General features: G+C 54.2%; 12 protein-coding genes across 12 annotated transcripts; 6 read left to right on the top strand and 6 right to left on the bottom strand.

The window, feature by feature from the left end:
• Positions 1 to 307: 307 nt before the first annotated feature.
• PCH2 (Pch2p) lies at positions 308 to 2,842 on the top strand (the record flags this gene model as incomplete). The annotated part of the gene is made up of 11 exons (XM_076676353.1): positions 308 to 641; positions 716 to 889; positions 968 to 1,259; positions 1,328 to 1,417; positions 1,496 to 1,641; positions 1,728 to 1,798; positions 1,867 to 1,957; positions 2,045 to 2,090; positions 2,176 to 2,254; positions 2,325 to 2,483; positions 2,588 to 2,842. The coding sequence occupies 11 exons, from the start codon at positions 308 to 310 to the stop codon at positions 2,840 to 2,842; spliced, it is 1,737 nt and encodes a 578-aa protein (XP_076536334.1).
• A 390-nt stretch (positions 2,843 to 3,232) lies between these two features.
• On the bottom strand, positions 3,233 to 5,101 carry JCM15063_000234 (uncharacterized protein; the record flags this gene model as incomplete). The annotated part of the gene is made up of 7 exons (XM_076676352.1): positions 3,233 to 3,462; positions 3,551 to 3,821; positions 3,923 to 4,102; positions 4,178 to 4,397; positions 4,483 to 4,620; positions 4,689 to 4,902; positions 5,029 to 5,101. The coding sequence occupies 7 exons, from the start codon at positions 5,099 to 5,101 to the stop codon at positions 3,233 to 3,235; spliced, it is 1,326 nt and encodes a 441-aa protein (XP_076536333.1).
• Positions 5,102 to 5,474: 373 nt separating this feature from the next.
• On the bottom strand, positions 5,475 to 8,457 carry JCM15063_000233 (uncharacterized protein; the record flags this gene model as incomplete). The annotated part of the gene is made up of 9 exons (XM_076676351.1): positions 5,475 to 5,784; positions 5,851 to 5,927; positions 5,992 to 6,136; positions 6,205 to 6,682; positions 6,752 to 6,891; positions 6,973 to 7,696; positions 7,777 to 7,891; positions 7,966 to 8,090; positions 8,157 to 8,457. The coding sequence occupies 9 exons, from the start codon at positions 8,455 to 8,457 to the stop codon at positions 5,475 to 5,477; spliced, it is 2,415 nt and encodes an 804-aa protein (XP_076536332.1).
• A 259-nt stretch (positions 8,458 to 8,716) lies between these two features.
• On the bottom strand, positions 8,717 to 9,527 carry NFU1 (Nfu1p; the record flags this gene model as incomplete). Its single annotated transcript, XM_076676350.1, has 3 exons — positions 8,717 to 8,806; positions 8,878 to 8,897; positions 8,990 to 9,527. The coding sequence occupies 3 exons, from the start codon at positions 9,525 to 9,527 to the stop codon at positions 8,717 to 8,719; spliced, it is 648 nt and encodes a 215-aa protein (XP_076536331.1).
• A 531-nt stretch (positions 9,528 to 10,058) lies between these two features.
• JCM15063_000231 (ubiquitin-conjugating enzyme E2) lies at positions 10,059 to 11,131 on the top strand (the record flags this gene model as incomplete). The annotated part of the gene is made up of 9 exons (XM_076676349.1): positions 10,059 to 10,104; positions 10,239 to 10,328; positions 10,404 to 10,417; positions 10,486 to 10,518; positions 10,595 to 10,694; positions 10,768 to 10,864; positions 10,937 to 10,944; positions 11,013 to 11,050; positions 11,120 to 11,131. 9 exons carry the CDS (start codon positions 10,059 to 10,061, stop codon positions 11,129 to 11,131), a joined length of 438 nt encoding a protein of 145 aa, XP_076536330.1.
• Positions 11,132 to 12,384: 1,253 nt separating this feature from the next.
• Positions 12,385 to 15,599, top strand: ACS2 (acetate--CoA ligase ACS2; the record flags this gene model as incomplete). Its single annotated transcript, XM_076676348.1, has 13 exons — positions 12,385 to 12,543; positions 12,998 to 13,020; positions 13,083 to 13,209; positions 13,277 to 13,399; positions 13,461 to 13,865; positions 13,931 to 14,087; positions 14,153 to 14,244; positions 14,308 to 14,519; positions 14,580 to 14,842; positions 14,914 to 15,032; positions 15,100 to 15,249; positions 15,356 to 15,493; positions 15,576 to 15,599. 13 exons carry the CDS (start codon positions 12,385 to 12,387, stop codon positions 15,597 to 15,599), a joined length of 1,992 nt encoding a protein of 663 aa, XP_076536329.1.
• A 460-nt stretch (positions 15,600 to 16,059) lies between these two features.
• On the bottom strand, positions 16,060 to 17,309 carry PNO1 (Pno1p; the record flags this gene model as incomplete). Its single annotated transcript, XM_076676347.1, has 4 exons — positions 16,060 to 16,198; positions 16,291 to 16,430; positions 16,516 to 16,595; positions 16,676 to 17,309. 4 exons carry the CDS (start codon positions 17,307 to 17,309, stop codon positions 16,060 to 16,062), a joined length of 993 nt encoding a protein of 330 aa, XP_076536328.1.
• A 313-nt stretch (positions 17,310 to 17,622) lies between these two features.
• On the top strand, positions 17,623 to 18,606 carry YPT7 (Rab family GTPase YPT7; the record flags this gene model as incomplete). Its single annotated transcript, XM_076676346.1, has 6 exons — positions 17,623 to 17,652; positions 17,716 to 17,738; positions 17,821 to 17,947; positions 18,024 to 18,170; positions 18,227 to 18,450; positions 18,534 to 18,606. 6 exons carry the CDS (start codon positions 17,623 to 17,625, stop codon positions 18,604 to 18,606), a joined length of 624 nt encoding a protein of 207 aa, XP_076536327.1.
• A 428-nt stretch (positions 18,607 to 19,034) lies between these two features.
• CNN1 (centromere-binding protein CNN1) lies at positions 19,035 to 20,497 on the bottom strand (the record flags this gene model as incomplete). Its single annotated transcript, XM_076676345.1, has 3 exons — positions 19,035 to 19,243; positions 19,351 to 19,834; positions 19,898 to 20,497. The coding sequence occupies 3 exons, from the start codon at positions 20,495 to 20,497 to the stop codon at positions 19,035 to 19,037; spliced, it is 1,293 nt and encodes a 430-aa protein (XP_076536326.1).
• A 1,157-nt stretch (positions 20,498 to 21,654) lies between these two features.
• Positions 21,655 to 23,160, top strand: JCM15063_000226 (uncharacterized protein; the record flags this gene model as incomplete). The annotated part of the gene is made up of 8 exons (XM_076676344.1): positions 21,655 to 21,691; positions 21,786 to 21,984; positions 22,056 to 22,174; positions 22,248 to 22,304; positions 22,380 to 22,491; positions 22,562 to 22,645; positions 22,718 to 22,964; positions 23,032 to 23,160. The coding sequence occupies 8 exons, from the start codon at positions 21,655 to 21,657 to the stop codon at positions 23,158 to 23,160; spliced, it is 984 nt and encodes a 327-aa protein (XP_076536325.1).
• A 411-nt stretch (positions 23,161 to 23,571) lies between these two features.
• Positions 23,572 to 24,504, top strand: JCM15063_000225 (uncharacterized protein; the record flags this gene model as incomplete). Its single annotated transcript, XM_076676343.1, has 3 exons — positions 23,572 to 23,968; positions 24,049 to 24,341; positions 24,406 to 24,504. The coding sequence occupies 3 exons, from the start codon at positions 23,572 to 23,574 to the stop codon at positions 24,502 to 24,504; spliced, it is 789 nt and encodes a 262-aa protein (XP_076536324.1).
• Positions 24,505 to 24,668: 164 nt separating this feature from the next.
• JCM15063_000224 (TauD/TfdA dioxygenase family protein) lies at positions 24,669 to 26,194 on the bottom strand (the record flags this gene model as incomplete). Its single annotated transcript, XM_076676342.1, has 7 exons — positions 24,669 to 24,725; positions 24,795 to 24,928; positions 25,002 to 25,333; positions 25,407 to 25,432; positions 25,497 to 25,668; positions 25,734 to 25,854; positions 25,936 to 26,194. The coding sequence occupies 7 exons, from the start codon at positions 26,192 to 26,194 to the stop codon at positions 24,669 to 24,671; spliced, it is 1,101 nt and encodes a 366-aa protein (XP_076536323.1).
• Positions 26,195 to 27,977: the final 1,783 nt, after the last annotated feature.

The raw sequence follows: 27,977 nt of genomic DNA, 5'->3' as shown, positions 1-27,977 counted from the left end.
TGCGCGCAAGAAAGAAAAACAATCGAACGATTCTGAAGTTTGCTCATTATTTTTGATTGCTTTTTGTCGCGATTTTACTCTGTCAACGTATGTGACTTGAGAATTGCGTGAGCCGAGATGCCAAAATCGGTACGCGAGACGCGTGCGCGCGTGTTGCCGGCGCCGGCAATGGAGATTTTGCCAACTTCACTCGAACTACCCTTTATCCGGCCACGCAACCGGACAGATGCCAGTACTCGAGCTTGAGCCGCCTGCTCGAAATGAACGTGCGAGAACATCAACGATTGGGAATGTAGTCGATCCGACCATGAAGAAGCTTCAGTCAACTTCGAACTCGGGACAGGGATCAAGTCTCGTATCGTCGCCACCTCGGACGCCAGTCGTAGGACAACAGAGAATGCAATCGATCGAGCGGGAAGCTCCTGGGCAGGACGAGGACGAAGACGAGTTGGACGAGTTGGACGCTTCGATGGAGTTGGCCAACACGCAATCTCAGGGTATCGACGCAATGAGGGACTCGCACCGTCGGACAGCTCAGAGTGAGGAGGACGAGGAACACCTCGAGACAGGGAACGGCGAGGAAGACCCAAACTCGGACTCGGAGTCAGAATCGGACGACGCTCAACGTCCCGCGTTACACAGTCAGTCTTGGCGACTTGGCCGAGTTGGAGAGCGAGAACACTCACAAATGTCGTATGTTTGCACGGTGCCCCAGTCGAAGTACGATTGCGGTCCACCTCGACAGTCCGCTACGACCTCCTGCGAACGCTGCTGCATACTCACCTCAACGACGAATACGAGACGCTACTTACTCACTCGGAAGTGTACGATTGGCGAGAAGTGCCTGTACTCGCACAGAACGTCGACCGAGTCTGGATCGGAGAATGCTGTGAATTTTGCTGTTTCCTCGGATCGGCTCGTTCACGACAGATCATCCTGCTGATACCGACGCCATTTGTTCTCCCAGCACTGCCAACGCAGGCCGTCCCTCTGTCTGAAGTGGCTCTAGAGGTGTACATCTATCAACCTCCGTCGTCGTCCAAGATCACCGAGTTCTCGACTTCGGCACAGAATGATGAGGACGGAGACTCTGACGTGCCCGCTGCGTCCGTGCTCGAACTCCCCTCGCTGTCCCTCGAAGGCGTGTGGGATACTCTCATCTACGAAGGTCACGTCAAGGAGAAACTGTTGGGATACATTCACTCGACCATGCTGTTCAGCGATGCGAGTGTCAACTTTGACATTGTGACCTGGAACAGGTCAGTCCAAAACTCGTCTCTTTGTTCCTTCTCATATCAGTCAGGGGTCTGACAGAAGTACGAGACAGGGTCGTTTTGCTGCATGGACCTCCTGGCACTGGCAAAACTTCGCTCTGTCGTTCCCTCGCGCAAAAACTCGCGATTCGACTCTCTGACCGGTCAGTTCTTGTCACAATTCTGGAACTCGGGCGAGTCAGCCCGTGACGGAAACTGATGCATCTAGTTACCGCCGGCAGGTACGAATACGGCAAGTTGATCGAAATCAACTCGCACTCGTTGTTCTCGAAATGGTTCTCAGAGTCGGGCAAGCTCGTACAAAGATTGTTTGCACAAGTGACCGAGATGGTCGATGATCCAGACTGTTTCGTTGTCGTCTTGATCGGTGAGCTGGAGTTCCACAGATCCCGAGGCAGATTTCGATCTAGGCGATTCAGCTGATCGTGGCCTCGAATCTTGTTTGTTTCACAGACGAGGTCGAGTCGTTGACTGCAGCACGAGCTGGAGCCATGTCGGGCAAAGAACCTTCAGACGCGCTCCGAGTACGTCCCCTGTTAGCGTGCTGACCTTTGTCCAGCGGTAGTTGACGTCTCACTCTGACCTATTCTAGGTCGTGAATGCGCTTCTCACCCAACTCGACAAGCTCAAGCACCGCAAGAATTGTCTCGTCATGACCACATCGAACCTGTCTTCCGCAATCGGTGCTTATACGAATCATCTTCTTTCTGCATAGGCAAACGCATTGCGAATCGCTGACACTGTCATCTCGTCTGTCTGATTCTGCGCAGACAACGCATTCATTGATCGAGCCGATATCAAACAGTACATTGGATTGTAAGGGCATCGCTTCCGAGTTGCCAGCCTTGCCGTAGCAAATCTTGAAGGATCCAGAACTGATTGCGCTTCTTTGTTCGGACAGACCACCGACAGCTGCCGTGTACTGGATCTTGCGATCATGTTTGCTAGAGATGATGCGAGTCGGACTGATACCTTCCACCGTAAGTTTCATTCCAAGCGTCTTCCCCTTTCCTTTTTCTGACAAACGTTTCGGTTGTTTGTTTACCTTAGACATTGTACGATTACAAAACTCTCGAATTTCACCAAGCATGCCCGATCAACCGTTCTACATTGCAAGATCTCAAACTCGAGTCGGAACCCATGTCGAAGATTGATCGCAGGGAATGGGAATGTAGTTTACACCTCTTGCGACTCGCTCACAAATGCCAGGTACACTTGATCTTCTCTCCTCTTCTCAAGAGGTTCTTGCTTCCTATCGCGTGCTGTTTTTTTTTCCATTCTAAAATACTGATTCCCCGATTTGATTTTTGAAGGGCATGTCGGGAAGAACTTTGAGACGGTTACCGGTTCTCGCACATGCACGACATCTCCAATCGTTTGCCCAACCTCAAGAAACTGGTTCTTCTTCTTCTTCAGACCCTACATGCAAGCGCGGGAGGAAGAAGACAGGAGGGAACAAGGTCGAACGGTGGTTGCAAGCGATCGAACGGTGTGTCGAAGAGGAACAACTCGAATTGTCTCGAGTCGAGAATGGAGATGGAGCACGAGGAACGGGTTCGTCCGAATGAGGCGTGAGGAAGAATACGAGGACTTTTTATATATATCACACGATACCGAGGCCTGAAACGCCAAGTCCACATCGGTGAGGAGAGCCCGGGAGAGAGAGCGAGAGCAACCGGTGTTGCAAGGCGTTTGGAACTCTTGTATTTCGAAAGAGCGAGAGTGGAGAAACGAACCACTTGGAACGGAGACAGAAGAGAACGAAAAGGAAGAGAGAGAAAAGCTAGAAAACAGAGGAAAGGGGGAAGGAGAAAGAGGACGTGGAGAAAGCGAACAAGCGCGCAAACGGACGTGGGGGAAAAGAGATGGAGTGGGTATCGCAAGACAAAAAGAGTGTCGTTTCGTGAGCAGTGGTCGAAATCAAAAAAGGAGATAAAAGAGAGTTTTTTTTGTTCCCCCTAATGGCCATTCGTGATTCCTTCTTGACCGGCATGATGAGGAATGGGAGGACCTTGTTGCATCGGGATCGGCGAAGGTGCGACCGAAGAGCTTTGAGATCCATTGTTGCTGCTGTGGGCGGCGAGACGAGCTTCGAGGTTGCGCAACGATTCTTCCTTGGCGAGTAACTCTTGACGTTTCTCCGCCAACTCGCGTTGAGATCGTAGTTCGAGATCACGAAGTTTCTCCTCTGCGTTTGTCGATTGCGATGAGAGATTAAGCATGCAGATCATGGGCACGTATAGCGAGGAGAAGGAACGTGAAAAAAGAATGCTCACCTTCGCGTCGAAGTTGTTCTTCCTTGAGTCGAACCGATTGAGTCGCGAGGTCTTCAGGTAAGACGCTTCCTTCACGACCATCGAGAGCGGGACTTCCGCCCGAGTACGAGTCGCCCATACCACTGCCAGCACCGATACTGCCCGTGCCGACAACCCGCCTCGACAGCTTCTCGGTACGGTACATCTCGTATAGCACATCTGCGGCGAAAGTCGAGGGGAGGGTCAGCGCTGAGAGAAAAGTCGTACAGGATGACGAGAACGCCTCACCATGCTGTATGCGATTCGAACGTGAGAGGAGTGCCATGGGTCCAGTGATTAATCTCAGCCGTGAACGAGGAATAGACGAAAAAAAAAGACACGAGATGGACATACGGTAATCTCCTTCAAATCGGTCAAGTGAGTCGAGAGCAAGGCGTTGCGAAGCCTGCCAAAGTCGGAATGTTGCGGGTTGTCAATCTCGACGATTCCCCACGGGTACCGACGCGCTCGGATCGGTTCTCCATTGACTTCGACCTCTTCTTCCGATCCGACGATCGCGAACGGCATCATGGCCTGAACCCATTACAAGTCACCACGGTCAACAGAACGGTTCTGGATTCGAGGCAGAACGAAAGGATCGCGACGAACCCTGAGTTCACTGTTGTCCTGAATCGTCTCCTCATCGTCCTCCTCGACATCGTAGGGAAAGTTGTAGACGGGAATGTTGTAAAACTCGATGTCTTCCATGATGCGTCGTTTGAACGCGGCGAGTTCACTTGGAGTGAGCGTGTCGGATTTACCAATGACGGGGATCACGTTGACTCGAGGCGAGAGCCGTCTCATAAGTTCAATGTCGAGTTCTCGAAGGCTTTTTTGTTTTACGCAAGATCGGGGAAAGAGAACGAGATGCGCATGAGTTGGTTTCGACCAGCAAAGTCAAGGACACTACTCACGCGTGTCCGGTCGGAGTGATAAAGTAGAGGAGGACGTGTACGCGGTTGTCCTGGAAGCGAGGGTTGCGCTTGATTCGACTCTCCTCTGCGAGAATGTCGTCGTACTGGCGTTCGAGATAGCCCGTGATCTCGGCAAAGCTGAATGGCAGGGAAGTACCAAGTGTGAGGTACACCCGGGATGAACGAAACGAGAGTGTGGTGCTCACCTCGCTTCGTTGTCGATGCCATCGCCGAAGCCAGGAGTGTCGACGACGGTCAACGAGATCCTCATGCCGTCCTCTTCGAGTTCGACGGTGACGGGTTTGATCTTGACCATGTCTTGTTGGTGCGCGTAGGTCGGGTCGACGGCCTCCTTGTGGCCCAACACGTCTCCCTCACACAGCGTGTTGACAAACGTCGTGCGTCCAGTACCGGATTGTCCTGTCGTACACGATGGGGCACAGAGTCAAGATCGGTTGCCCTTGAGCCGCCCTCTCTCGCGTCGCGCATCATCCGAACCTCTGGTGTGAGGGGCGCGGGATCAAGTAACGGCACGTGCCCACTTACCGACGACCATGCATGTGAAGGACAGTCCCTTCTTGACGACTTTGCGACGTGGTCGGACTAGAGATTCGATCATGCGGGACAGGCGAGACGAGCAAGTACAAGGTGTAGATCAGCATCCACCCACCTCCATCCACGTTGTTCGCAACTCTCGAGTCCGCCTTCAGCAATGAGCGGGACTCACTGGAAGACATGTCGAGTTGAGAGGTAGCGCAAAGTGGGGTGTGAATCAGTCGGAACGACCGGGGTTCGAGTTGGCGAAATGAGAACGCGCGTATAGATGACACGTAAATTCTCATCTTTTCGCGAGTTTCGCTGCGAATACACCCGCAAGGGGGCTTTTGGTTTCCAACGATACAAGCTCTACAACATGGAAAATCACCGACACGAAAGAAGAGTGGGAAAAAACAGGGAAATGCGGCAAGAGAGAGAAAACATTTAGCTCGAGCTTATTGCTGAGCAGCAGCAGCGGCGGCATTCTTCTTGATCAAGTTGAGCGCACTACCTTCTCGGATCCATTCGACCTGGTCTCGCGAGAGTCCGTGCACCGTCTTGATCCGTTTCTCAGCCCCGTCTTGCCTGCTCTTGACGACCACTTCAATCTCGGCGTCGAGGTCGCCTCGCAAGAGTGCGTCGAGTCCCGAAGTCGACACCGAGTCTCCAGCGTTCACGAGCGAGTAGTCGTGGTCGTTTGCAAACGTGAGCGGGAGCACTCCTTGCTTGGTCAGGTTCGTGCGGTGAATACGCGCAAACGAACGTCTGCAGTTGGGTGACAGCTCGTCAGACTCGAGAGGCAGAAGCAAGCTAGTCTGAGGGAGAACTCACGCGAGGATGACTTTGCAGTTGAGGAATCGAGGTTGGAGCGAGGCGTGCTCACGCGCCGAACCTTCTCCGTAGTTGTGCTGTTCAACCCCCAGTTTTCAGCGCTCTGTACCAGTTCAAGAGTCTCGAAAAGCAAAAACTCACGTCGGTAACAATCATCCAGGGTTGACCACGGGCTTTGTACGCTTTCGCGACTTCCGGGATCGTACCTTCGTCTCCCGTCTTGAAATCGATCGCAGAGTTGACTCGTTCCGTTTCGTCGTTGGTGGCACCGATCAGAGTGTTCTCGCTGCGACAACACTAAGTCAGGATCTTGATCGGCCGAGACTCGGTATGAGAGTTCGACATCCGACTCACGCAAGGTTCGACAAGTGTCCCTTGTACTTTAACCATTTACCCGCCGCCGAAATCTCGTCAGTCGTGCATTTGCCTCGGATGCGCAACAAGCAGGTCAAGTCTTCAAACTCGAGCTTCGAGTTTGGGTCTTCGAACGCTGCGGGGGAGAAGTGAGGGTCGAATGGAGCCAACAGTTCGAGTCGAGTCGAAGTGGGCGAGATCGCAAGTTCGGTCGCGGGTTCCGGGTTCGGCAACGCTCGAGGCAGGTACGTCGTGTTGCCCGGAGTGAACCCTTGTTCAGGCAGTTTGTCTCCCTGGGGCGGATCAAACTTGAACGGGTTGCCCTCGGAGTCCAACAGCGAGTCTTTGGTCGGGTCGAACGAGAGTTTGCCCGAGAACGCCATCGCGGTGACAATGTCGGGACTCGCGAGAAAGTTCATCGTCAAGCGGTTGCCATCGTTGCGAGCCTTGAAGTTTCGGTTGAACGAAGTGAGGATAGCTGGCATGACAGCCGACTTCATGAATCAGGAGAGGCTCGAAACACCTTTTGAGGGATTACTCGACTCACCGTTCTCTTCTCCCTTCTTCTCGGATCGGTCCCATTGTCCGATGCATGGACCGCAGGCATTTGCCAACACGGTTCCGCCAACCGCCTCCAAATCTCCTTTGAGGCCGTCACGCTCGATCGTCGCATTGATCAGCTCGGATCTACAAAAAGACATGTACCGACCGGGATAGTCAAGTCAGGACAAGTCCTGCGCAAAACAAAGACAAGGTGTGGCTGCTTACCCAGGAGTGACCATGAAACTGCTCTTGACCTTCAACCCTTTCGACTTGGCCTGCCTCGCGATCGATGCGACTCGGCTCATGTCTTCGTAACTCGAATTCGTGCAACTACCGATCAATGCGGCGCTCAACTCGTCCTTCCATCCCTTCTCGTGGACCAACCCGGCAAACTTGGACAACGGGGTCGACAAGTCGGGAGTGAACGGACCGTTCAACTTGGGTTCGAGCGTCGAGAGATCGATCGTGATGTGTTGGTCGTACTCGGCGCCGGCATCGGCCGAGAGGAACCCTTGAGCGGCAGCTTTGTCGGCCTCTCGAGCGACCGGAGCTCGGTTCGTCGCTTCAAGGTACGCCTGCATGTTCTTCGTGTACGGGAACGTGGTCGTCGTCGCACCCATCTCGGCACCCATGTTGGCGATCGTTGCGAGTCCCGTAGCACCCATGCGTTCGACTCCTTCTCCGTAGTACTCCAAAATGGAACCTGTACCTCCTCGGACAGACAATCGACCGACGACTTCGAGTACGACGTCTTTCGCCGAACACCATCCCGACAGTTGACCTTTGAGTTCTACTCCGATCAACTTGGGAGCCTTAAGCTCCCACGGAGTGGCGGTCATGGCATCGACCGCGTCTGCTCCTCCGACTCCGATCGCGATCGCTCCGAGACCACCAGCGTTCGGAGTGTGCGAGTCACAACCGAGCATGAGTAATCCAGGAGCCGAGTAGTCTGTTTCATGTTACCCGTCTGTCAGTAGGAAGCGCTAGCAGGATCCGCGAGGTAGACTAGAAGGGAGAATAGCAACTCACTCTCGAGAACAATCTGGTGAATGATACCCGAACCAGGTCCCCAGAATTCAATGCCGTACTTCTTGGCGGCACTCTGCAAAAAGTCAAACACTTCTTGGTTCGAGACGATCGATCTCTGTGGAAAGGAGAACAGGAACGAAGCGATAGATTAGAACCAGAGGGAGGGGGAGACAATGTTTCACGACTCGCCTTCAAGTCGGCCTCGGCACCTTCGTACGCACTAATCAAATGGTCGCAGTGGATCGAAGTCGGAACTGCGGTCGAAGGTCGTCCGCAAGTCGAGAACTGCAAGATGGCCATCTGGGCCGAAGCATCTATGCAGCGGTGTTCTCAAAAGTGTCAGCCTTCCCGGATTACGGGTATAGGTTTCCAGGACGCACCTTGGAGAGCGACTCGGTCAGGTCGAAGCTTCAAGTGCTTCTCGCCACGAACGGGATCGCCTCCACCGAGTCCTTCCTCGACGTTGACCAAGTGACTGTAAACGATCTTCTCGGCGAGCGACAGAGGGCGTCTCAGGATCTTCTTGACGAGTTCGAGTTGCGACAAGAGGTGAGAGTACGGAGGCGTGATCGACTCGTAGTGCTTCGCGGGCGGAGCTGGGAAGTGTCCATCGAGCGGGGTCGCGAGGGAGCGAGACAGCCGCGGGGCTCGAGGCAGCGATCGACGCAAAGGGGACAACATGACTCGTCGAACAAGGAGCGCGGTGAGAGCAGAGCAAGGAACGATTTCGGGTTCGCGATATAAATCTTTCGCGCCGCCGGCAATTGGTTCTTCGGCACCGATAGCGCCCTCTCCCGAAGACCTGCTGGTGATACACGCAACTCGCAAGATGTACAGCTCTCACCGAGAACCGGCAGCTACTCCTCTCGGAAAGAAATCGGCGCAACATGGGAGAAATGAGTCAACTCTTTGCAAGTGATTGACCTTCTCAACTTTTTGTTCAGACTTCGACAGTCTTGCCCCCAGCTCGCAGCCTCGCTTCAAACTTGGCAAACGCGTCTTCTGCCACGGCTTCTTCCGGACCGAGAACCTGCGATGCGAGCGAGGGATGATCAGTCTGAGGTTCTAGAGTGTTCGAATGGCGAGAGGCAAATCGCTCACTTGTTCAACCTCTTTCACCTCTGGAGGGCAGCAAAGCAAGAGTCTACCATCGTCAGTGGTTGAACAAGGGTGGAACGACGACAGAGGCACAGCGCAGAGAAGAGGGTCGTACCAGGAATGTAGTGCATGAGCATACGTTCGATTCCGCTCTTGAGCGTCACGGACGAACTCTCGCAGCCCCTGCAACTTCCCTTGAGACTCAGCTGCACGACCCCCGTTTCCTCGTTGAACCCTCGGTACTCGATATCTCCACCGTCTTCCATGATCGCCGGCCGAACTCGCGTCTCGAGCAACTCTTTGATCATCGCGACGACTTCACTGTCACTGTCGAGGATACGAGTGTCCTCGTTGCCCGATTCTTGTCCTTCGTTGAACAGAGGTCGTCCCGCCGAGAAGTGTTCCATGATGATCGAGTAAATCTCGGGTTTGAGTTCGATCCAACTCGACCCTTCCGTCTTGTTGACCGAGATGAAATCGGGACCAAAGAAGACGGATCTCACGTCGGGGAGGTGAAACAATCGATCCGCGAGTGGCGAACTCGCAGCGGCTCCGGCATCGAGGAATTCGTGAGTGCCAGTCGGCGACACGGCTTGCCCCGGAATGAACTTGAGTGAATCGGCGTTGGGAGTCGTTTCGGTCTGAATGAACATAGTCCGCCTCTGTGAGCGGAGGACGGGAGCTACTCGGGCGGATAGCAAGATGAGGTCAGCATTCGAGGACAACACACGAGTCGGACAACCAGCGAGAGCCTCACCCATCATTTGAGAAAATGCATGCTGTCGTAGTCGGGTCGTCCTCGTAGGCAGAGCGCTCGGGAAGGGGACAGAGCGAGAAGCAGATGAAGAAATGGCGCGGGTGGCACTAGGTGTGCGAGCAGCGCTCTTGACCTGTCGCAGCAGGGCACGAGTCACTGTTGTTGCGTTCATGTTGCTATAGTCGAATCCGAGTTGGGAGAAGGTGACCTAATCGGAGTTGGCGAGGGTTTCCTTCAACTTGCTCGTTCCGGCACCCGCTCGCGCTTCTCACCCGCTCGAATCTTGCTTTCGAGGTCTACAGGGCAACATGGGATCTCGGATCAGTATCAAACGCCTCTCGAAGGTGAGCATACCCGCCAGCCTCTCTCGCTCGCACATGAGCCATATTGCATGCGTTCATTGCGGCTCAACCTAGCATCCTCGCCTATGGTGCAGGAACTCAACGACCTACGCACGAATGGACCACCTGCCGGTATGTTTCGACTGAGCCAGTTCCTCGCTTACTTTGCTCCCTCGCGGTCGTGGCCCCGACACCGCCCCCACCTCGTGTGCGCGGCCAGCACTGAACCCGGAAACCTTCACTGATCGCCCGTTTGCGCCGTACAGGTTGTCGGATTATTCAAGCTGACGACTTGGATACCTGGGTGTTTGGGCTCCGGGTCTTGGGCGACGAATCAGAAACCGTATATTCTGGAGGTGCGCCCGCTTCTTACCTCGATTTCTGACCTCCTTTCGGACTTTTGCTGATTCGGCACATGGTGACTTCGCCAGAGGAGTTTGCACTTGTGCGTTTTCGCTCCTAAAGGTCATGTTCAAAAGATGATCACAGAATTGAATGCATTCGTCTCCTTAGAGATTCCGTTTCTCTGCCCAGTACCCGATAGAGGTCGGCCATGTTTGCCCAGCTCGCAGTTTGGAACCATGCTGACCCGGGGGAACGCTATCTGCGCGATCACTACCAGTCTCCCGAAGTAACTTTCGTCGTAGCCGATCCATTCAAATCTCCGATTCACCCTCACTGTTACACGAACGGACACATCTGCGCATCGGTGCTCGGAACGGGTAAGCCTTCGCTGTATCCCGACCTTGATTTGTAGTGACGAGACACTCTGACTGATTCCGACGTCTCGAACAGGTTGGTCTCCAGTATTGAATGTCAATAGTCTGCTGCTGACGATGCAGAGCATGCTCGCGAGTTGCAAGAAGAAGGAACTCCCTCCAGACAATGATCGGTCAGCCTCCTCCGTCTTTTCCCCCTCACCGCTTCTTGTGCAGACCATGACTGACTTGCTCAAGGCATACAGATACGCAAGTCCTTGGCTTTTCTCGTGTGCGACGACTACCGTAGAATATTAATGTCTTTCCGCGCGATGTGAACAGATCCGGAACGCGCCCAAGAGCCCGAAAGATACACGGTGGTAAGACAGAGAAGACGTCCTTGGCCTGTACTCGAGCTGACTCCCGCTATTTGTGCTACCCGTCGCCAGGGCATACCATGACGGTTAGTCTCATTTTCAACCCGAGTAATAGAGCGGAACATTTCCGGAGCTACATGGGGGACTAACATTTCACGCAGATACGGTATGAGTGCAAGATTAAACCGTTTCCTCCACGTTTCCCGTTGTAGTTGCTCTACGAGGAGCCTCATCTCTGTGATTGCCCCCGTTGGGCTGAACCCCTGATACCGCTTGTTTATAGTCTTTTTGTAATTCTGACCTCGATATCACCAGCGATTGCTCGCATGTAGAATTCCCAGTACGCTCCCAAACGTCTCGCGATACAAGCAGTAGAAATCGCTCGCGTCGGACGGGGAAACAGCCTGACAAGAGGCGAAATCCGACGAAATAGTTTTGAAGTGGTCACGGGTCCGTGCATCGCAAAGGTCGGTACCGCGTGTGAGAGACCGCATAATCGAGAAAGCGACACCTCGACGTTTCCGATGACAGCCGAATAACCCAAACAGGACGCACCGGCACCAGCTCGAATGAGAAGGCATGCGAACCCGAAGTCCCCGCTCCCGATCTACACCGAATTTGCGGTTTTGAACCTCTTTCCTGGGCACGAGCTTGCGGTCTCGGCTACCTGTCATGCGCCTATATACGAGCTGTCATGTCGGCTTCGTAGCTCTTGAATGCTACTGCAATTTCATGCTCACTCTCGAAGGAGTGGCGTCCCGTCAAGCGCGAAAGACTTGGTCCTCGCTGCCTTGGTGCTTCTACCTCCTCTCTCGCGCTTGTATTGGTGTACATATAAACTGGATTCACCCAAGAACGTCATCCCAAGCCAGAGCTCAAAGAAAACATCCGACTCTGTCCGATGCGGGCCTAATAGCACCTGCCTATTGCTCTTGTAGCGGACGCAGAATTTGCGCGAGGGAGGAATCGCCCGAAAGCACCCATAGTCCAGGCTTTTGTCCGTTCTCGGCATGGCGTAGGCCTTACAGAAACGCACGCGCGTGCAAATCATTTTGAAGGTGCACGGTCGCCTCTGTCTCCGCAATTTTCGGAGCCTATCGCCCCACTTTCGATTCGCTGCTTTCCTCTTTCCCCTTCCCTACTCAATTTTCTTCTCGTGCACATCCACACTCTCTCTCACTACACATCACATACCTTGTGAGCTCCCGGTCTCTGATCCTTCGAGCTTCACGCAATCAGCTGACTTGTATTTGGTGTTATTTCGGCGCCATAGGAATTTCCAGAACTAGCTCCGCGCCTCCCTCGACTTTCCCACACCACCACCTCGAACCCCCATCATGTCTGAACTTCACGAGTACCGTCAAGTTCCGACTCACCCGATCGCCAAGCGTACGGATGGCTCTTCGACCGAACACCACACGCCTCATGCCAACACGGAAGAGTACCAGAAGCTGTACAAGGAGTCGATCGAGAACCCGGGCGAGTTCTGGGACCGCGTGAGTTTCTCAGCCTCTCCTACTGTCTCCATTGCGCCAAGCGATTGCGCGTTCCGTGGTTTGGAGAGGGTCATGGATCGAAAAGGTGGGGACGCGAAAAGTACAGGATCCGCAATTGCCAGCTCGTGGGAGCTCCTTGCGCGTTGCGAATGCCTCACAGGTGGTCTTGAGGACATTACGAACCCTGGCAAGCGCGCGAGCGGTGTTCGGAAGCATGTTGAACGTCGAGAACGCGGTCGTTGGGGGATTTCGCGGGAACGACAATTGTTTCCTACGCGCCGACAACACATCAAAACTTGCAGCCTGTTGTGGCAGGGCATTCCAAGTCAAGCTGAGCTCTCGGACGGGAGCTTTGCGCGACACCTGAAGCGATGGGACGACGCGACAGCATGCGCGATGAAAGGCTTGAAGTTCGAGCGGTATTGACGATCGCGATCCCCTTTGTTTTCGACAGATGGCCAAGGAGAACATTTACTGGTGAGCTGAACAGCACTCCTGTCAAGCGATTCACGTCTGATCTGACTGGAATCCGTCGTTAGGCACCGACCTTACTCGACCGTTCAAGCCGGATCCTTTGCTGCTGGTGATGTTCAATGGTTCCCTGAAGGAGGATTGAACGTCTCGTACAACTGCGTCGACCGATGGGCTTACAAGCACCCCAACAAGGTAAGCAAGCGGTCGCGACGCAATTCGGCAGCCCCACCTCGCTTACTGACCGGTCTGTTCTCGCTAGACTGCCATTATTTGGGAAGCCGATGAGCCTGGAGAGCACGTCGAGCTCACCTACGCACAGCTCCTGCAAGAAGTTTGCAAGACTGCCAACATCCTCAAGTCCTACGGCGTTAAGAAGGGAGACGTGAGCCCTCTTGTTCTCAAGCGCAATTCCAGTAGTTCGATTCTGATCTTTCATTCTACAGACTGTTGCGATCTACCTCCCCATGGTGCCCGAAGCCGCTATCGCTTTCCTCGCCTGTGCCCGTCTCGGAGCTGTCCACTCGGTCGTGTTCGCCGGTTTCTCTGCCGAGTCGCTCCGGGATCGTATCGTCGACGCCAAGTCGAAGGTTGTCATCACCACCGATGAGGGCAAGCGAGGAGGAAAGACGATTGCTACCAAGTCGATTGTCGATGCCGCTCTTGAAGAGTGTCCCCTTGTCGAGAACGTGCTCGTTTTGAAGCGTACTGGCGGAAATGTCAAGTGGAACGACAAGCGCGACCACTGGTGGCACGAGGCCAAGGAGAACGTCCAGCCTTACTGCCCTCCTGAGATCGTCTCGTCGGAAGACCCGCTCTTCATCCTCTACACCTCGGGATCGACCGGAAAGGTACGTACAGAGTGGCTCACCATCACGGCACGAAGTGGCATGCTTATTCTGGCTTGTCATTGCAGCCCAAGGGTGTCGTCCACACTACTGCTGGTTACCTTCTTGGCGCCATTCTCACCCTCCGCTACGTCTTTGATGTCCACCACGACGATCGCTACGCCTGCATGGCTGATGTTGGATGGATCACTGGCCACACCTACATCGTGTATGGTCCTCTCGCTAGTGAGCCGATTTTCCCCGCGCAATTTCTTGGTCAGGTCGGCAAACTGACGGTCTTCTTCGTGTAGACGGTGTTACTACCACCATTTTCGAGTCGACCCCCGTCTACCCTACTCCTTCCCGATTCTGGGAAACTGTCGCCAAGCACAAGCTCACTCAGGTAAGATCTGCTCTCAATCCAGATTCAGCACGGAGCCAAATGCTGACTTATGTTTCGTCTCAGTTCTACACTGCCCCCACCGCTATCCGACTTCTGCGCCGCCTCGGTCACGAGCACACTCAAGGTCACGATCTCTCGACTCTCCGCACCATCGGATCTGTCGGCGAGCCGATCAACCCCGAGGCCTGGGAATGGTACTGGGAGCACGTCGGCAAGAAGGAATGTGCCGTGGTTGACACGTACTGGCAAACCGAGACGGGTTCGATCATCATCACGTACGTAGCTCTCGCGCTTGGCCCAGAGGTTATGCTGACTCCTTCTCTCCATTATCACAGTCCTCTTCCCGGAGCGACCAAGACGAAGCCCGGAGCTGCTACCCTTCCTTTCTTCGGTATCGACCTCGTACTCCTTGACCCGACGAGCGGCAAGGAGATCGAAGGTAACGAAGTCGAGGGTGTTCTCGCGATCCGCAAGCCCTGGCCCTCGATCGCTCGTACCGTTTACGGCGACCACAAGCGCTTCCTCGACACTTACATGAACGTCTACCCTGGCTACTACTTCACCGGCGACGGAGCTGGACGGGATCACGATGGCTACTGCAAGTCACATTCGACTCTCATCAAAATTTCTGAAGACCTGAAATACTGACGTTGGTCTCGTCGAGTACAGACTGGATCCGAGGACGTGTCGACGATGTCATCAACGTCTCTGGTCACCGTCTCTCGACTGCCGAAATCGAGTCGGCTCTCATCATGCACAACGGTGTTGCCGAAACTGCTGTTGCCGGTGTAAGCTTTGTCGCTCCAGTTCGAGACTCTGCAGCGTGTATACTGAACCCCTGTTTGCTGCATCTAGATTGCCGATGAGCTGACCGGACAATCCGTCATCGCCTACGTTACCATGAAGCCCGATTTCTCGTTGGACGGTACTGACGAGGCCGCGCTCATCAAGGAGCTCATCCTCCAAGTGCGCAAGACGATCGGACCTTTCGCGGCTCCTAAGCGGGTGAGTCATTGCGACATGCTTCCTTGGTTGTCAACTCCGAGCCATTGAGGGGTCTCGCAAGATCTGTGCGCTGATTTTGATCTCGCTTCGGTTCTTTGTCCGCTAGGTGGTCATCACTTCCGATCTCCCCAAGACCCGAAGTGGCAAGATCCTTCGTCGTCTTCTCCGGAAAATTGCCAGTGGAGAGGGTGATCAGCTCGGAGACCTGTCGACCTGCGCTGACCCGTCGGTTATCGAGGAGATTGTAAGTTTTCCCCAATCCCCAATCGAGAAAGCGAACGAGTTGATCGATGCTGACTCTTTTGATGTGTTCCTCCGTTCTGTAGAAGAAGCAATTTGTCAAGGCTTAAGTCGCATTCATTCGCATCATCCACTCTAGTTTTTCGTCTTGGCTTCTTGCTCTCTCTCCCATCGTCGTTCTTTTCCTCGCAGGTACCGCTCCTTGTCAAGCGGGCCTACCCTCTCTCGGTTTCTGGTCTCTCTTCTCCTTGATTCGTCCAAATCCAAGTCCTTGTGTAGTCATCTCGGTTGTAAAATCTCGCTCACTGGTTCTTCGGTCATGTTTCCCCCTTGCTCGACTTGGTCCAAATGCGATAGAGAGAGAAGCTCGTAATGTCGATAGACGGCAAGATTACAAACAAAAAAAGGGCTAGAGCATACAAGGGTCTAAGATGTGCGAGCAAATGTAGTCGGGACCGATACCCTCCGGACCAAGAGAGAGAGAGAAATGACACGCTAGATGGTTGTACAGACAAGGCAATACCCTCGAAGACCAACTCGTGTCCGATTCTCCATGAGAGAAAACTTGTTTCAAAACCTCGAGCGTTGTCGAGATGCGTAGGTGCGCAAGTTGGCATAGACTTTGCCGGGAGGAGAACCCAAGATCAATGCCGAAATGGCATCCCTCGCAACTTTGATGTTGGAGAAAGTGCCGAGAATATGAATTTTGCTAGAATCAGGAAATAGTCCCGAGGTCAGGGAAATCTCTTTTTTTTTAATCTTCGGGAGGTGATTGGATACGGAAATGAAGGTGCTGCTTACGAGTCGGCGAGGACGATTCGAGTTCGGGAAGCGTTCTCGATCACGAATCGAGTCTTGCCTTCGTGACCTGCGATACGACCGATCGCTCGCGACAGATGGTCTCCATGCAGTGTCTTGACATCCTTGACCTCGAAACTCTCCTGTCGAGCGAGATTCGCGAACCTTGGTGAGAAGCGGTTCTCGGCGTTTGCAAGGTAAAAGAGATGGCAGAGAGAACAAACGGACAATGTAGAGTTCTTCGAGTCGCAGCATGGCGATCGCATCGTCGACTGCAAATCCAAGGGCGTACGCCGACAGGAAATCGACTGCACGGGTGAGAGCGGACGGTCCCGGCGTGTGCTTCGAAGTCTGTTTCGTTCGAGCGACACAAACCGTCAGTTGAAACATCTTTGCCGAATGTTGAAAAAGCTTTCCTTCATCTCGATCTGTCGCTTGCCGGCGTTCATCCTGACTTGCAACCCGCACTCTTCAACCAATGGCGTGTAGATCTTGATCCAGTCACGCTTCAACGGGGTCATGCGATGCGGCGGGATTCCAACTTTTCTCCGTTGAGTCAACCCTGCGCCCGATTGGTGCGAGACGGGAGCGAAAGAGAGCGAGTTCGGGTCGGAGGAGGCGGTGTTGGCCGCTTCGAGTTGCGAGATCGGAGTGCGCGTAACAGGGGTTGGCAACGAGGATGGATCGATCATGACTGCATCATCCTCGTCGTCGTCGTCGTTTCCGTCGTGGGTCGAATCGGCATCCATGGCAACCTCTTGCGCAACCTGGACTTTTTTCCTCTCGACTCCCGCGTCGAGTGCGACTCGCTCGCTGAACTCGGACATGACATCGTCTCCATCGATCTGTTCCTGGTTCGGTTGGGTCGACAACAGGTGTGAAGGTTGCTGCTTGCCTTTGCCTTTTCCTTTCGAAGATTTCTTTGATGAAGTCGGTGCGGCCGGAGTGGCTGCACCTGCCTTGAGGGCTGCCTTGCGGGCTTTCGCAGAGGTGGCGGACGCAGGGAGGAAGCCGTCAGACATGGTTGTGGTTGCTAGGAGTCGAGATGAAGATTGTGGAAAAAGGTCACAAATTGGAATTCATTGTCAAATTGTAAGGGTCATTATGTCTTGATCATGCGGAATACATTTGCTCGGACATGCTGCCGGCGGGGCGTCATCCTCTCGGACCCTATCCCCGTTCACGTACCGTCAAGCTTCAGCCAAGATCTCGATCCAGGGTCAAGCTACTTGATCGCATCCGCGCACGTCGAATCCGAGCATCTGCAGCCCGTCGAGCGCACCCCACTTGGGCGTTGATCAAACCAAACCCGCGTTCGAATCGCAACCTCTCACCATGGCGTCTCGTAGAAAGGTCCTGCTCAAGGTCTGTCCCTCAGACGCTGGTCGCTCTCGCTGTATCGCTTGCTGATGTGGATCGCGAGGGCAGGTCATCATTCTTGGCGACTCTGGGTCGGTGCCCCGTTCCGCCTGTCCCTCTCATGCCGCCGCACTCGGATCCCTCGCTGACTGTCGTGTCGATGAGCGTCTACAGTGTCGGCAAGACTTCGCTCATGAACCAGTATGTCAACAAACGCTTCTCGAACCAGTACAAGGCCACCATCGGAGCCGACTTCCTCACGAAAGAAGTCGTCGTCGATGATCGGCTGGTCACCATGCAGGTGAACTGCTTCCCCCTTTTTTCCAGCATTCGCGCATTCCGACAGAGGCTCACTCAAAATTCCTTGATCGCGTCAGCTGTGGGACACGGCCGGTCAGGAGCGCTTCCAGTCGCTCGGAGTCGCTTTCTACCGCGGCGCAGACGTGTGCGTGCTCGTCTACGATGTCAACTCGTCCAAATCGTTCGAAACTCTAGACAGCTGGCGAGACGAGTTCCTCATTCAGGTCAGCACAGCCTTCCTCGAGTATAGATCGTACAACTCACCAGTCTCCGTGCGCAGGCTTCCCCTCGAGACCCGGAAAACTTCCCGTTCGTCGTGATCGGCAACAAGATCGACGTCGAGGACTCGAAACGGATGGTGTCGCAGAAACGCGCCATGACCTGGTGTCAATCCAAGGGCAACATCCCGTACTTTGAGACTTCGGCCAAAGAGGCGACGAACGTCGAGCAAGGGTTCCAAGCAGCGTGTGCGAACGCTCTGCAACAAGAGGCAGAGGCTGACCTGTATGCTCGATCTCTCTCTCTCTCTCTTCTTCGCGGTGGGGCAGCATCGTTTCTGACTGTGCTTGAACTCGTCGACTCTTTAGATTGTCCGACTATCCTGATCCGATTCGAATCAACGCACACGAATCCGAATCATCCTACGGATGCTCGTGCTAGAACTTTATTTCGTTCCCCTTTCGAGTTCTCGCAAATCGGTCCCGCCGTTTGGACGTGACCGAATTTTCATTCTTCTGCCTTCCATGACCTGCCTTTTTTGAATTTGCCCACCATTTGTTTTCTTCTCGACTTGATTTTTTCCGCCATGTTCTACCAGTGCCTTGTGTTTCGCCTAATCTTTTTAAGTGTTCCCTTTGCTTCCCTTTTCAATCGTACCACCCGCCTCCATGTAAACAGCGTTGTTTTCCTTTCCTCGTGACTCCAATGGTCTGCGAGCAGAGACCTGTAGGAAACCTGACAAAAAGACAACCCGATCGCGCTGGGTTCCGTCAAGTTTGAATCTTTATTTACAGGTATCGCTCAAACATCTTACAACAGGCCAAATAGAAAATGTCCCCATCTATCTTACGAGAAAATATTTAACCCCGTTAATCGGATCCACCACCTTTGGTCTCCTCGACCTGACCCGGCTCGAGAGACGTTGCACCGTCCCGAGGTGCGAGGTTTGCGGCTGCTTCCGTTTCCGCGAGGCGTTGAGCCACCGTCTTGAACCCGGGAAGGGCAAACATGTCAAAGATGCGTTCAGCCGGCGTCGCGAACCCATAAGATGCTCTCTCGCCGTACTTGAAGGTTGATCCTGGTCGACACGTAGATCATTCAGTGTCCATAAAGCAAGGATAGGTTGATTTGACCTTTCAAGCAAGGTAAAAGAGAATGGGATCGAGAACAGTGATGAGAGCTTACCACGAATGACGCCAATGACACTGCCCGTCTCTTTCTCGACGACAGGTCCACCCGAACTGCCATGTGTCGGAATCGCGCTCATCCAGAACGTGCTCAGGTCGTCGTACGACCCCGTCTCGGCAGTTCTGCCGATCGAATCTTTGTACTCGACGATGCTGCCCTCGGCCCAAGCCTGTTCGGGCAACTTGCGCAACTTGCGCGAGAGTCGAGTGAGAGGGTTCAGGTACGAGTGGGTCGAGACGATCGTTGAGGTTGGCGATGGGTACGGGTTGACTGGGAGCGAACGCAAAGGTGGACAAGGAGAAGACGGCGAAGATTCCGCTGGTTTCGGCGAGAGGCGTAGGAGGAGTAGATCCGAGCTCGGTAATGCCGATAGGAGAGAGTCGACAGTAAAGACATGGCCTGTCGACGTGAGCACGAGCGTTGCCGAAGGAGGCGGAGTGACCCCTGTCGCCTTTTTGATCTTTTCGAGGTGTCCAGCAGCCTGTTGCGAGTCGATATGAGCGGCATGCACTCTGCTTGGTACGTACGAACATAGGCAACTTACGCTATACACCGTGTGACTGCAGGTCAGCAGCATCTGCCCCTCGCCCGGTTTCGTTTGACCAATGGCGAAACCACTCGAGATGCTTGTCTTGGGCTCGGCACCACCGACGACGTGTGCGACCACGACGATGCCGTCCTGCTCTGTGGCTGTGCTGCAACCTTTGCCATCGGTTCGGATACGGCGCGGTGGCCTCGGCGCGGAATCGTAGGGAAGGGTGGCGTCATCGAGAACAGTGCCGGCCTTGTCTTGGATATCCTGGACTAACTGCGGGATATTGAGGCCGCCGCGAGAGGTGGAATCGAGCTGCGAGAAGAGCCTCAGGAAGAAGTGTTCGAGTTGAATGTCGTCATTCGGACGTGCGGGAGTCTCTGGGGCCGATGGAGCCGGTGCGATCTCAAACAACGGCTCGTTTGTGACGGTGCGGGAGAGAGGGAGAGGGATCGGCTGGCGGCGATTCGGCTCGTCGACGGGTTGAGGTGGAGCCGGAGCCAAGGTCCGCGCGAGCTCTGGACTGACGGACGTGAGGGGAGTCGTGTTGGATCCTGGCACGAGACGAGCGAGCCGCGATCTAGTAGGCGTGAATAATCTTCGAGGGAGCATTGGATTGTAGAGCGAGGATGGGAATCGGGAAAGAGAGAGAGGAGGGGTTTCGGCGGATAGCGCGATCGCGTCGGGTTCGTTTTTCGGTGCAGTGAGGAAATGTATGCAGGTTCATACAGCTGCGTGATCTTAACTGATTGGGGATGGGCGTTGCCGAAGATAACCGCGAATGCCGAGTGAGCTAGCCTTGCTCGCAACCGTCCTCGCTGGCAGAAGTCGGATCACTTCCCAGCGCCTCTTTCACCTTGGAAAGCCCCAATAGAGTTTCTTCATCGCTCGCGAGATTACTATTCAATGAGCCTGGCCAATTTTAAGCCACGCCACTCCTCAACGTGTATTCAGATTGTGCTCTAAGCATATTATTTGTCGTTCTTTCCGTGAAGAACCTCAGCCAGCTGCAAGAACAATGCAGGATTACGCTGCAGATTGTCGGCCCCACCAATTCGTATGTTCCAAGATCCGATCCCGGAGAAAGACGCTCGCAATGCGCTAGTACCGCGTTGGAACTTGCTCGTGTTTCAAGGCGCAACCATGTAGGCCAGCTAGGGCGCAAGATCAGGGCAAGATCAGAGGATAGCATAGCTTGACATACCTGAACGAGCGAGAACCAGACCACTTGAGCCTTTTGAATGTTGCAAGACCTCGTCGGGCATGACAATGTCATCAACAGATCCGGATACGTGCCCGTCGCGTTCCAAGTGACACCCAGAAACGTGCTCGTTTCCAGCACAACACGACTCTACTGCAACGTCTCAGCTCCCTGCGCTCGAGTCGGTCCTAAAGCAGCTCACTACCTTGCGACAGCGGAGTGCTCCGCTTGTAGGAGGTTCAATGCGGTCTTTGATGCCGCCCTGCGCGAATTCGGAATGTCTCTGATATGCCTGCAACTGACATGACAAGTTTGCAGATGTTGCCCATAAACTGATGCAGCGACTTCTCCGGTAACGTGAGGCGATCGGATTCAGCCTGCACCGTCGCTGATATGATCGTCATTTGCAGGATATATCTGTATCAAGATCGTATGATGCCCATCTCGACGCGTGTGTTGAATCGGTCAGGCATAGAAGGGTGAGAGATGAAGCGAGCGCTGCGAACCTGATCTGGAGGTCCCTCCTCTCTCGCAACGTCATATCGCGTCCTTGTAGCTGTGCAACAATATGTCGGACTCTGCTGGATGGTCATTGACGGAATCTGGTGAGTCATCTGTAGCGTCTTCGTTATCCCGGATCCCACAGCGACCGCTGAATGACGTCTCGTTCAACATTCACCTCGTCATGTGGAACCACAGATCCAGGAATATTCACGGGATTGCTACACGACCTCGGCGTGAGGGGGCTCGAAGTCGAGGAGCTTTGGGGACTTGATGCAGACTTGTTGGCTCAACTCGCACCCGTTCATGCTCTCATCTTCTTGTTCAAATGGATCGGAGGAGGCAACGACAAGATGGACGGAGCATTCGACGAACCAGAAGGCCAACATTACTTTGCGTAAGTCGAAACCGCTCGCTGGCCCTTCGAGATTCCCTCAAACTGTGTGTTGAACGCGCGCCAACGAGCAGGCATCAGGTGATCAACAATGCTTGTGCGAGTATCGCCCTACTAAACGCGACCCTCAATATTCAGGATAATAACGTCGAGTTGGGCGAGGAATTGACAAACTTGCAAGCTTTCTCGGAAGGTAGGGCTCTGTTTCGCTTCTTTACTCGCCCACATTTGCTGACTGAATCTGGATCTTGGCGTCTTGTGATCAGGACTGGACCCTCAGACGCGAGGCGAAATTATCACCAACTCTCAGAAGATTCGTGAAGGTATCTTGATCTGACTGTTTAAATTGGTTGACAAAACGTTGGGCTGAAATGACTGACGTTCTCTCCGATTCGCAGTTCACAACTCTTTCGCGAGGAGTGACCCGTTCCATCTCGAGGATAACCAGCCGCAAGCAGAATCGGAAGACGCCTACCACTTTATCACTTTCCTGCCCATTAAAGGCCAGCTGTAGGTATCGCTGTCTCGATGTCTCTGTGAACACCGTCCACAAGGTACTGAAACGTTTTTTGAACGGCAGTTTCGAACTTGACGGACTCAAGCAACGGCCAGTATCGCACGGCAAGATCCCCGAAGGCTCAAACTGGACAGATCTCGCTCGAGAGTGAGTCGATCCTGTCGGATCTAGTCCGTTTGTCGCTGCGCGCGTACTGACTGAGCTTCCTATTATCTCCAGAGTGCTGGAGAGAAGGATTGCATCCCATCCCCCAGGGGAGGTCATGTTCAACCTGCTCGCAATCACCTCTCGGCTAGCATCTCTGCGCTCGACCATCTCTCGCCTCGAAACGAAACCTGCAGAGGAGAGGACAGCACCAGAGAACTTTGAGCTGAACGATGCCAAGGTGCAGGTGATGGAGATTGACGCACGTATGAAAGACTGGGAGGTAGAGAACACGCTTAGACGTCACAACTACATCGGCCTCGTGAGTTCCTATCACGCTCAAGATCCAGGTGTATCAATGTACATCGCCTGACACGTTCAAATTGCAGGTGCACGCGATGCTGGCAGAATTCGCAAAAACGGGGCAACTGCAGGCTAGGGTCACAGATGCCAAGGCGACGATGAAGAGGAAGATCGAAGAGCGGAGAGCTAAAGGGATCGCGATGGACGAAGACTGAGGAAAGCTTATCGAGTTGCTCGCTATTCAAGCTCGATCCCTGATATACAGAGTACCTGAGCTCGATCTGAATCCGAACATGCAACATTGTGCATTGGTCGCGCGCAGTGTGGCGCAGCGTGCTTCGTTGGGCTCGACTATGAGATTGACTCGAGCGCGTCTAAGCCAATCGCGAGCGTGCGAGATGATGAGCACGAACCTCCCCTGAGTGAACCTTCGCTGGCGAGACGTTGTGGACGTCATTTTCTCCCTCATCAATTACTTCGCACTCGCATCACTTCTTCGAGCACAGTGTTCACTGTGATTCTCGTCGACAACCTTGCGACATCCTCATTGCCGTACTGTGCCCCCCAGACTGCTTGCAGGCGACATCGACATCCCTGATTTCCCCGCAAGATCAACACCTTGCGCAATGGCGCCGCCTCACGACCTCCTGCATGATGCTCTCAACCGTGCAACCTCGAGATCTCGAACGGCAGGATCACCTCCGGCGCTCGAACATCTCAAACTCGAGGACGAATTGATCGATGTCGCGACTCCCGCACCTTCGTCCCCGGCGAGCTCTGTCGCGAGTACACCAGCTGGTTCTCGATCATCGAGTCCGAGTCGCAACAAGCGAGGAGGAGCAGGCAAACCTCGACGAGACAAGACGAAAGAGCGTCAAAAAGCTGAAGCGAACAAGAACCCGCTCGATCCGATCAACCGGTTCCCGGGAGAAGTCAACGGGAGGATCTTTGGAGAGTTGCAGACGACCGATTTGTTGGCCTGTGGACTCGTCTGCAAGCGGTGGCGAAGGAGTCAGACCCTGAGTGAGTCCGGTCTCGCGGCCCCCCCACACTTTGCCGATACCCTTCTTTTGACTCACCCTTGCCCTCGCTCGAGCGCCCAGACTACACCTGGTACTTGCTCCTACAGTCTCTCACGTGGACTTCTCCCGAAGAGCGCAAGGCAACTTATGCCGAATCGAACGGCCTGCCAAAGTGGCGCGCGAGCGACGCGAAAGAAGACTGGGCCGAACATTTCGCCAACATCATGCGACGGGACGACCTCGAGTCGAAGGAAGCAGATGTCGACGAAGATGGCTTGACGATGAAGGAAGAGCGCGAGCTGAAGTGGGCTCAGGAGAACGAAGAGAACGAATTCGCAGGTATGGACAAGGTCGCGATGAGGGCATACTACAAGGTATGTCGCTTCAGTCATGCTACAAGCCAGAGTGTGTGGCTTACCGATTTTCTCCAATTTGTAGTCGCTTGGAAACAAGAAAGTCAAGGGCAAGAGCTTCAAGGGTTCGATACGAACCCACGAAGGAGATGGGCTGGGAGACATAGCGCACGACGACATCTAGGCTCTGCGGGAACAGCAACTGCCTGTAACCTTACTGCAAATATAATTTTGTATAGCATTCGAAATCCCTTGCATCTTCTCGTACTCGAAACAGACTGGTACAGCTGCAAGATCCTGGTATTTACATCAGCGTGAAAAGAGCCCCAGCTACAACACAAGCGCCCGCTACAATCCCTCGACGTCAACCTGTCCATTCCAGGTGGTGCTAGCAGCGTCGTAGTACTGTTGGATGTCGTAGCATGAATCAGCATTCTTGGAGAAAAATCGTCCAAGCTGAATGAGAGGACGTACAGGCTTCTCGCCGACAACGACAGCTCGGTCTCCTTCGCGAGGACCCGTGAAGTCCCACGTTGCGAGGTGATTCACGGCCGAGTTAGACCACAGAGCGAGATCGTGAGGAGACCACTTGTACTTGATGTGAGCATCTGTTGTCGATACCTAGTCAGTAAGTCCATAGCCATACCCAGCACGTCGCAGAAGAAAGGAACCTGGCCTCACCGTGAGACTCGGCTTGAAGCTTGAAGAGGTAGTCAAGCATACTCCTCGATTCGTCTTCAGAAAGCTCGTTGATCCTGGTCGTGAATGTCGGGTTGGCGTAGATCGCCTTCTGGCCCGTGACCTGGTTCGTGCGAACGATAGGGTGATCTGCTCGGAACTCGTCTCCACTGTTGAGCGGGTGACCGCGCGGCTCGGTGCGGAGCTTGAATCCGTTCTCGCGAGCTTGGTGACGGAATCGGTAAGCGTCGTTGTGGCCAGTGAGACCGTCGAGGAGCTGTTGATAGCGAGGGGAGAGAGCAGAGTACGTGTGGTAGTTGGACTGCCAGAGAGTACTGTTAATCGCCAGGGAGTAAGTCAGCCGCTGCGGGCACGCGCTCAAAACAAACTGCTCGATTCTGTACTTACTCTCCGCCACTCTTGGGCAGAGTGTGCTGTCAATTCACGCGAGAGGTCAACATTGCGTTTGAAGTGAGGATGAGAGACGCCAAAGCTCACCATCTTGAGGATCGTGAAGAGCGAAGGGTACGGCTCGAAGGAGACGTCCGAGTGCCATCCTTTCGAGGTGAATCCACGATCGGCGAACGAGATTTGACGGCCATCCTTGTCAGGGTTGGACGAGATCTTGCCCAGGGGAAGACCGGTTTCAGAAAGCTCTTGCGTAGGGTGACTGTCGAGGTGAATGTGCCGCTCAGCTACGAATGCTTACACTTTCGGGTCCGAGGCAAGACTTACATGTGGAGCGAAGCGTCCTCGGGTTTGCCGGCGAGCTCTCCCAATCTCAAAGCGAGGTGGCCCAAGTCTTCGGGAACAAGATCGTTCTGGTCCTTGAAGAAGACGACACCTCGCCACGAGACTGCGCATCGACACGTGAGAGAGACAATTAGATCGATCGTCCTCAAGCACAACCCGACGTTGTTCTGGAGAGCATGCTTACCGAGAATCGCCAAATCCCTGAGCACCTTGTCGCCCTCGTCTTTCGGCAGAGCGAGGATCTCCCTGAGTCGGACAGAGGTGTCGAACTCTTCGCCGAGCGCCGTCGTGAGCGGGGCATGAGGGTAAGCCTTGAGCGCTCCCGAGGGCTTGAGGGGTGCGACAGTGAAGCCTGAAGAAGCGGTCGCGGCGCCGTTGGTCTGCTTGAGGTTCGCGACCGCAGAGGTCGAGTCGGAAAAGGTCGAAGTGGCAATTGACGGCATGCTGAAGCGTGTGGGGAAAGATACGTTGGGAGAAAGAGGGAGAGAAGAAGTCCCGCCTGAGCGCATTTGAAGCGATGCTCTGGCATCCTTGGACAGCACAGAATGACAAACCTCACGCTGAAATAGCGTGATCACCGCATGCCGAGCCGATGTGCCGCCGTAGCGACTCTACCCGCGTGAAGCGCAGGCGGAGGCAAATGGCGCGATTTCGTTGCGTGAGCACTGAGAAGGCCGGATCCGCTGTTCCGCCAAATCCGCAGCACTCTCTCGCTTCGCGGCGTGTGCACCAGTGCACTACCAAGCTTGGGTTGCCAACAACTGTAAAATCGGGATCTCGCTTACTCTCGAAACATTGGAAAGCCAACGGGAACTCGAGATGATATACTTCAGGTAATTTGGAATGGCAATTGCAGGAAGGACTGATTCGTGCTGACACGTTGATGAGAAAGAATCTCCCGGGGTTAGAGTGAGTCCAATGTAGTGGATGATCGATACATCGGCTTAAAGTCCCCGGTGCAAGTCTGGTTAGACCACCGTAGAAGGCTGTATGGCGAGAGCCACGGATAGGGAAGGTGAATGTGAAGCTTGAAAGCGGGAAGGGGAGGGAGGAAGGTAGGGAGGGGCAGGAAGGGGTAGGGGGATAAGCGACAGTCAGACGCAGAAGCGGTCCGAGCGAGTCATACCCGAGCACCTGAGCATTGTGAGTCCAGAAGAGAAACGAGACAGGAGGGAAGGGACGGGAAGATGGGGGAGAAGAGAGAGGAAAAGGGAAAGGAAGGAGGAAGGGGATCGAACTCGCACCAGAAGCTTCGAGCATCACCTTTGCTGCCTGTCCACGAGACCTCAATGCGTGAAAAAAACCGCAACCTTTTATTCTTTCATTCTTCGCTCATGAACGCCTGCCTGCACCACTGTCCGTCCATCCAAAAATCCTCCAATTCTGAAACCGCTGATTCTCTCCGTTTCCGGTTTTCTCCTGATCTTGCTTTGACTTCGAGATAGTCGAACCGGGAATGTACAGCCGAGAGAGGTCGGGGGAATGTGAGAGATCGATGAAACTGGAGGTCGAACTGAGCCGAATAGGCGGGAAGAACACGAGGCGAGACTGAAAAGAAGGGGAGGAAACCGATCTTGCCGCAAGAAAGAGACAAACACTTCTGGTTGGAAGCGTTTATCGGTTCTACAAAGATGCAACACGATCGCTCAGCGCGTTCGAACATGAAAGTGGAGTTGAGAGGACCTACCTTGGTGAAACCGATGGCGTCGGAACGCTCACGGAAGCATTGACGGCAGATGTTGATACCTGTGTAGATACGGACGATCAGGGCTACGTTCTTGGCTGCGAGGCGAGAGAGCAAGGGAACGGGCAACGTACCGTACTTGCGGATCAAACCAGCTTGGTGCTGGCAGATACGGCTACACGCGAGCGGGAGCAAAGCATCGTGGATCAGTCAGCTGGCCCGTTCCAACAGTTCACGACACCTGGTAACGCGCGCGCTGTCCCGCGCCGCCGAAAACAGCAAAAATCACTCGATCCTCCCCTGCGCCTCACGCGTCTATCCGCCGTGCCCGCATCGGCCTGACCGACTAGCAACGGGAACTGTTGTGTCTGACTTACCAGCCGCGGGAGCCCTTTCCGTACTTGCGGGGGTGGGAGAACCAGATAGCCTCGTGAGTCATGACTGATACGGTAGGTTTAAAGGGGCGGAGAAAGTCGAAGGGAAGATATGGCTGTCGAATACAATGGGCAAGCGGGCGAAAGCGGCAATGCGAGAGGTGAGTA

Source organism: Sporobolomyces koalae (assembly GCF_050403365.1).
Source record: "Sporobolomyces koalae JCM15063 DNA, S_koalae_JCM15063T_v1_ctg4, whole genome shotgun sequence".
Lineage (NCBI taxonomy): Eukaryota > Fungi > Basidiomycota > Microbotryomycetes > Sporidiobolales > Sporidiobolaceae > Sporobolomyces > Sporobolomyces koalae.
Note: the sequence above shows the minus strand (reverse complement) of the source record. Positions and strands in the feature narration are given on the sequence as shown.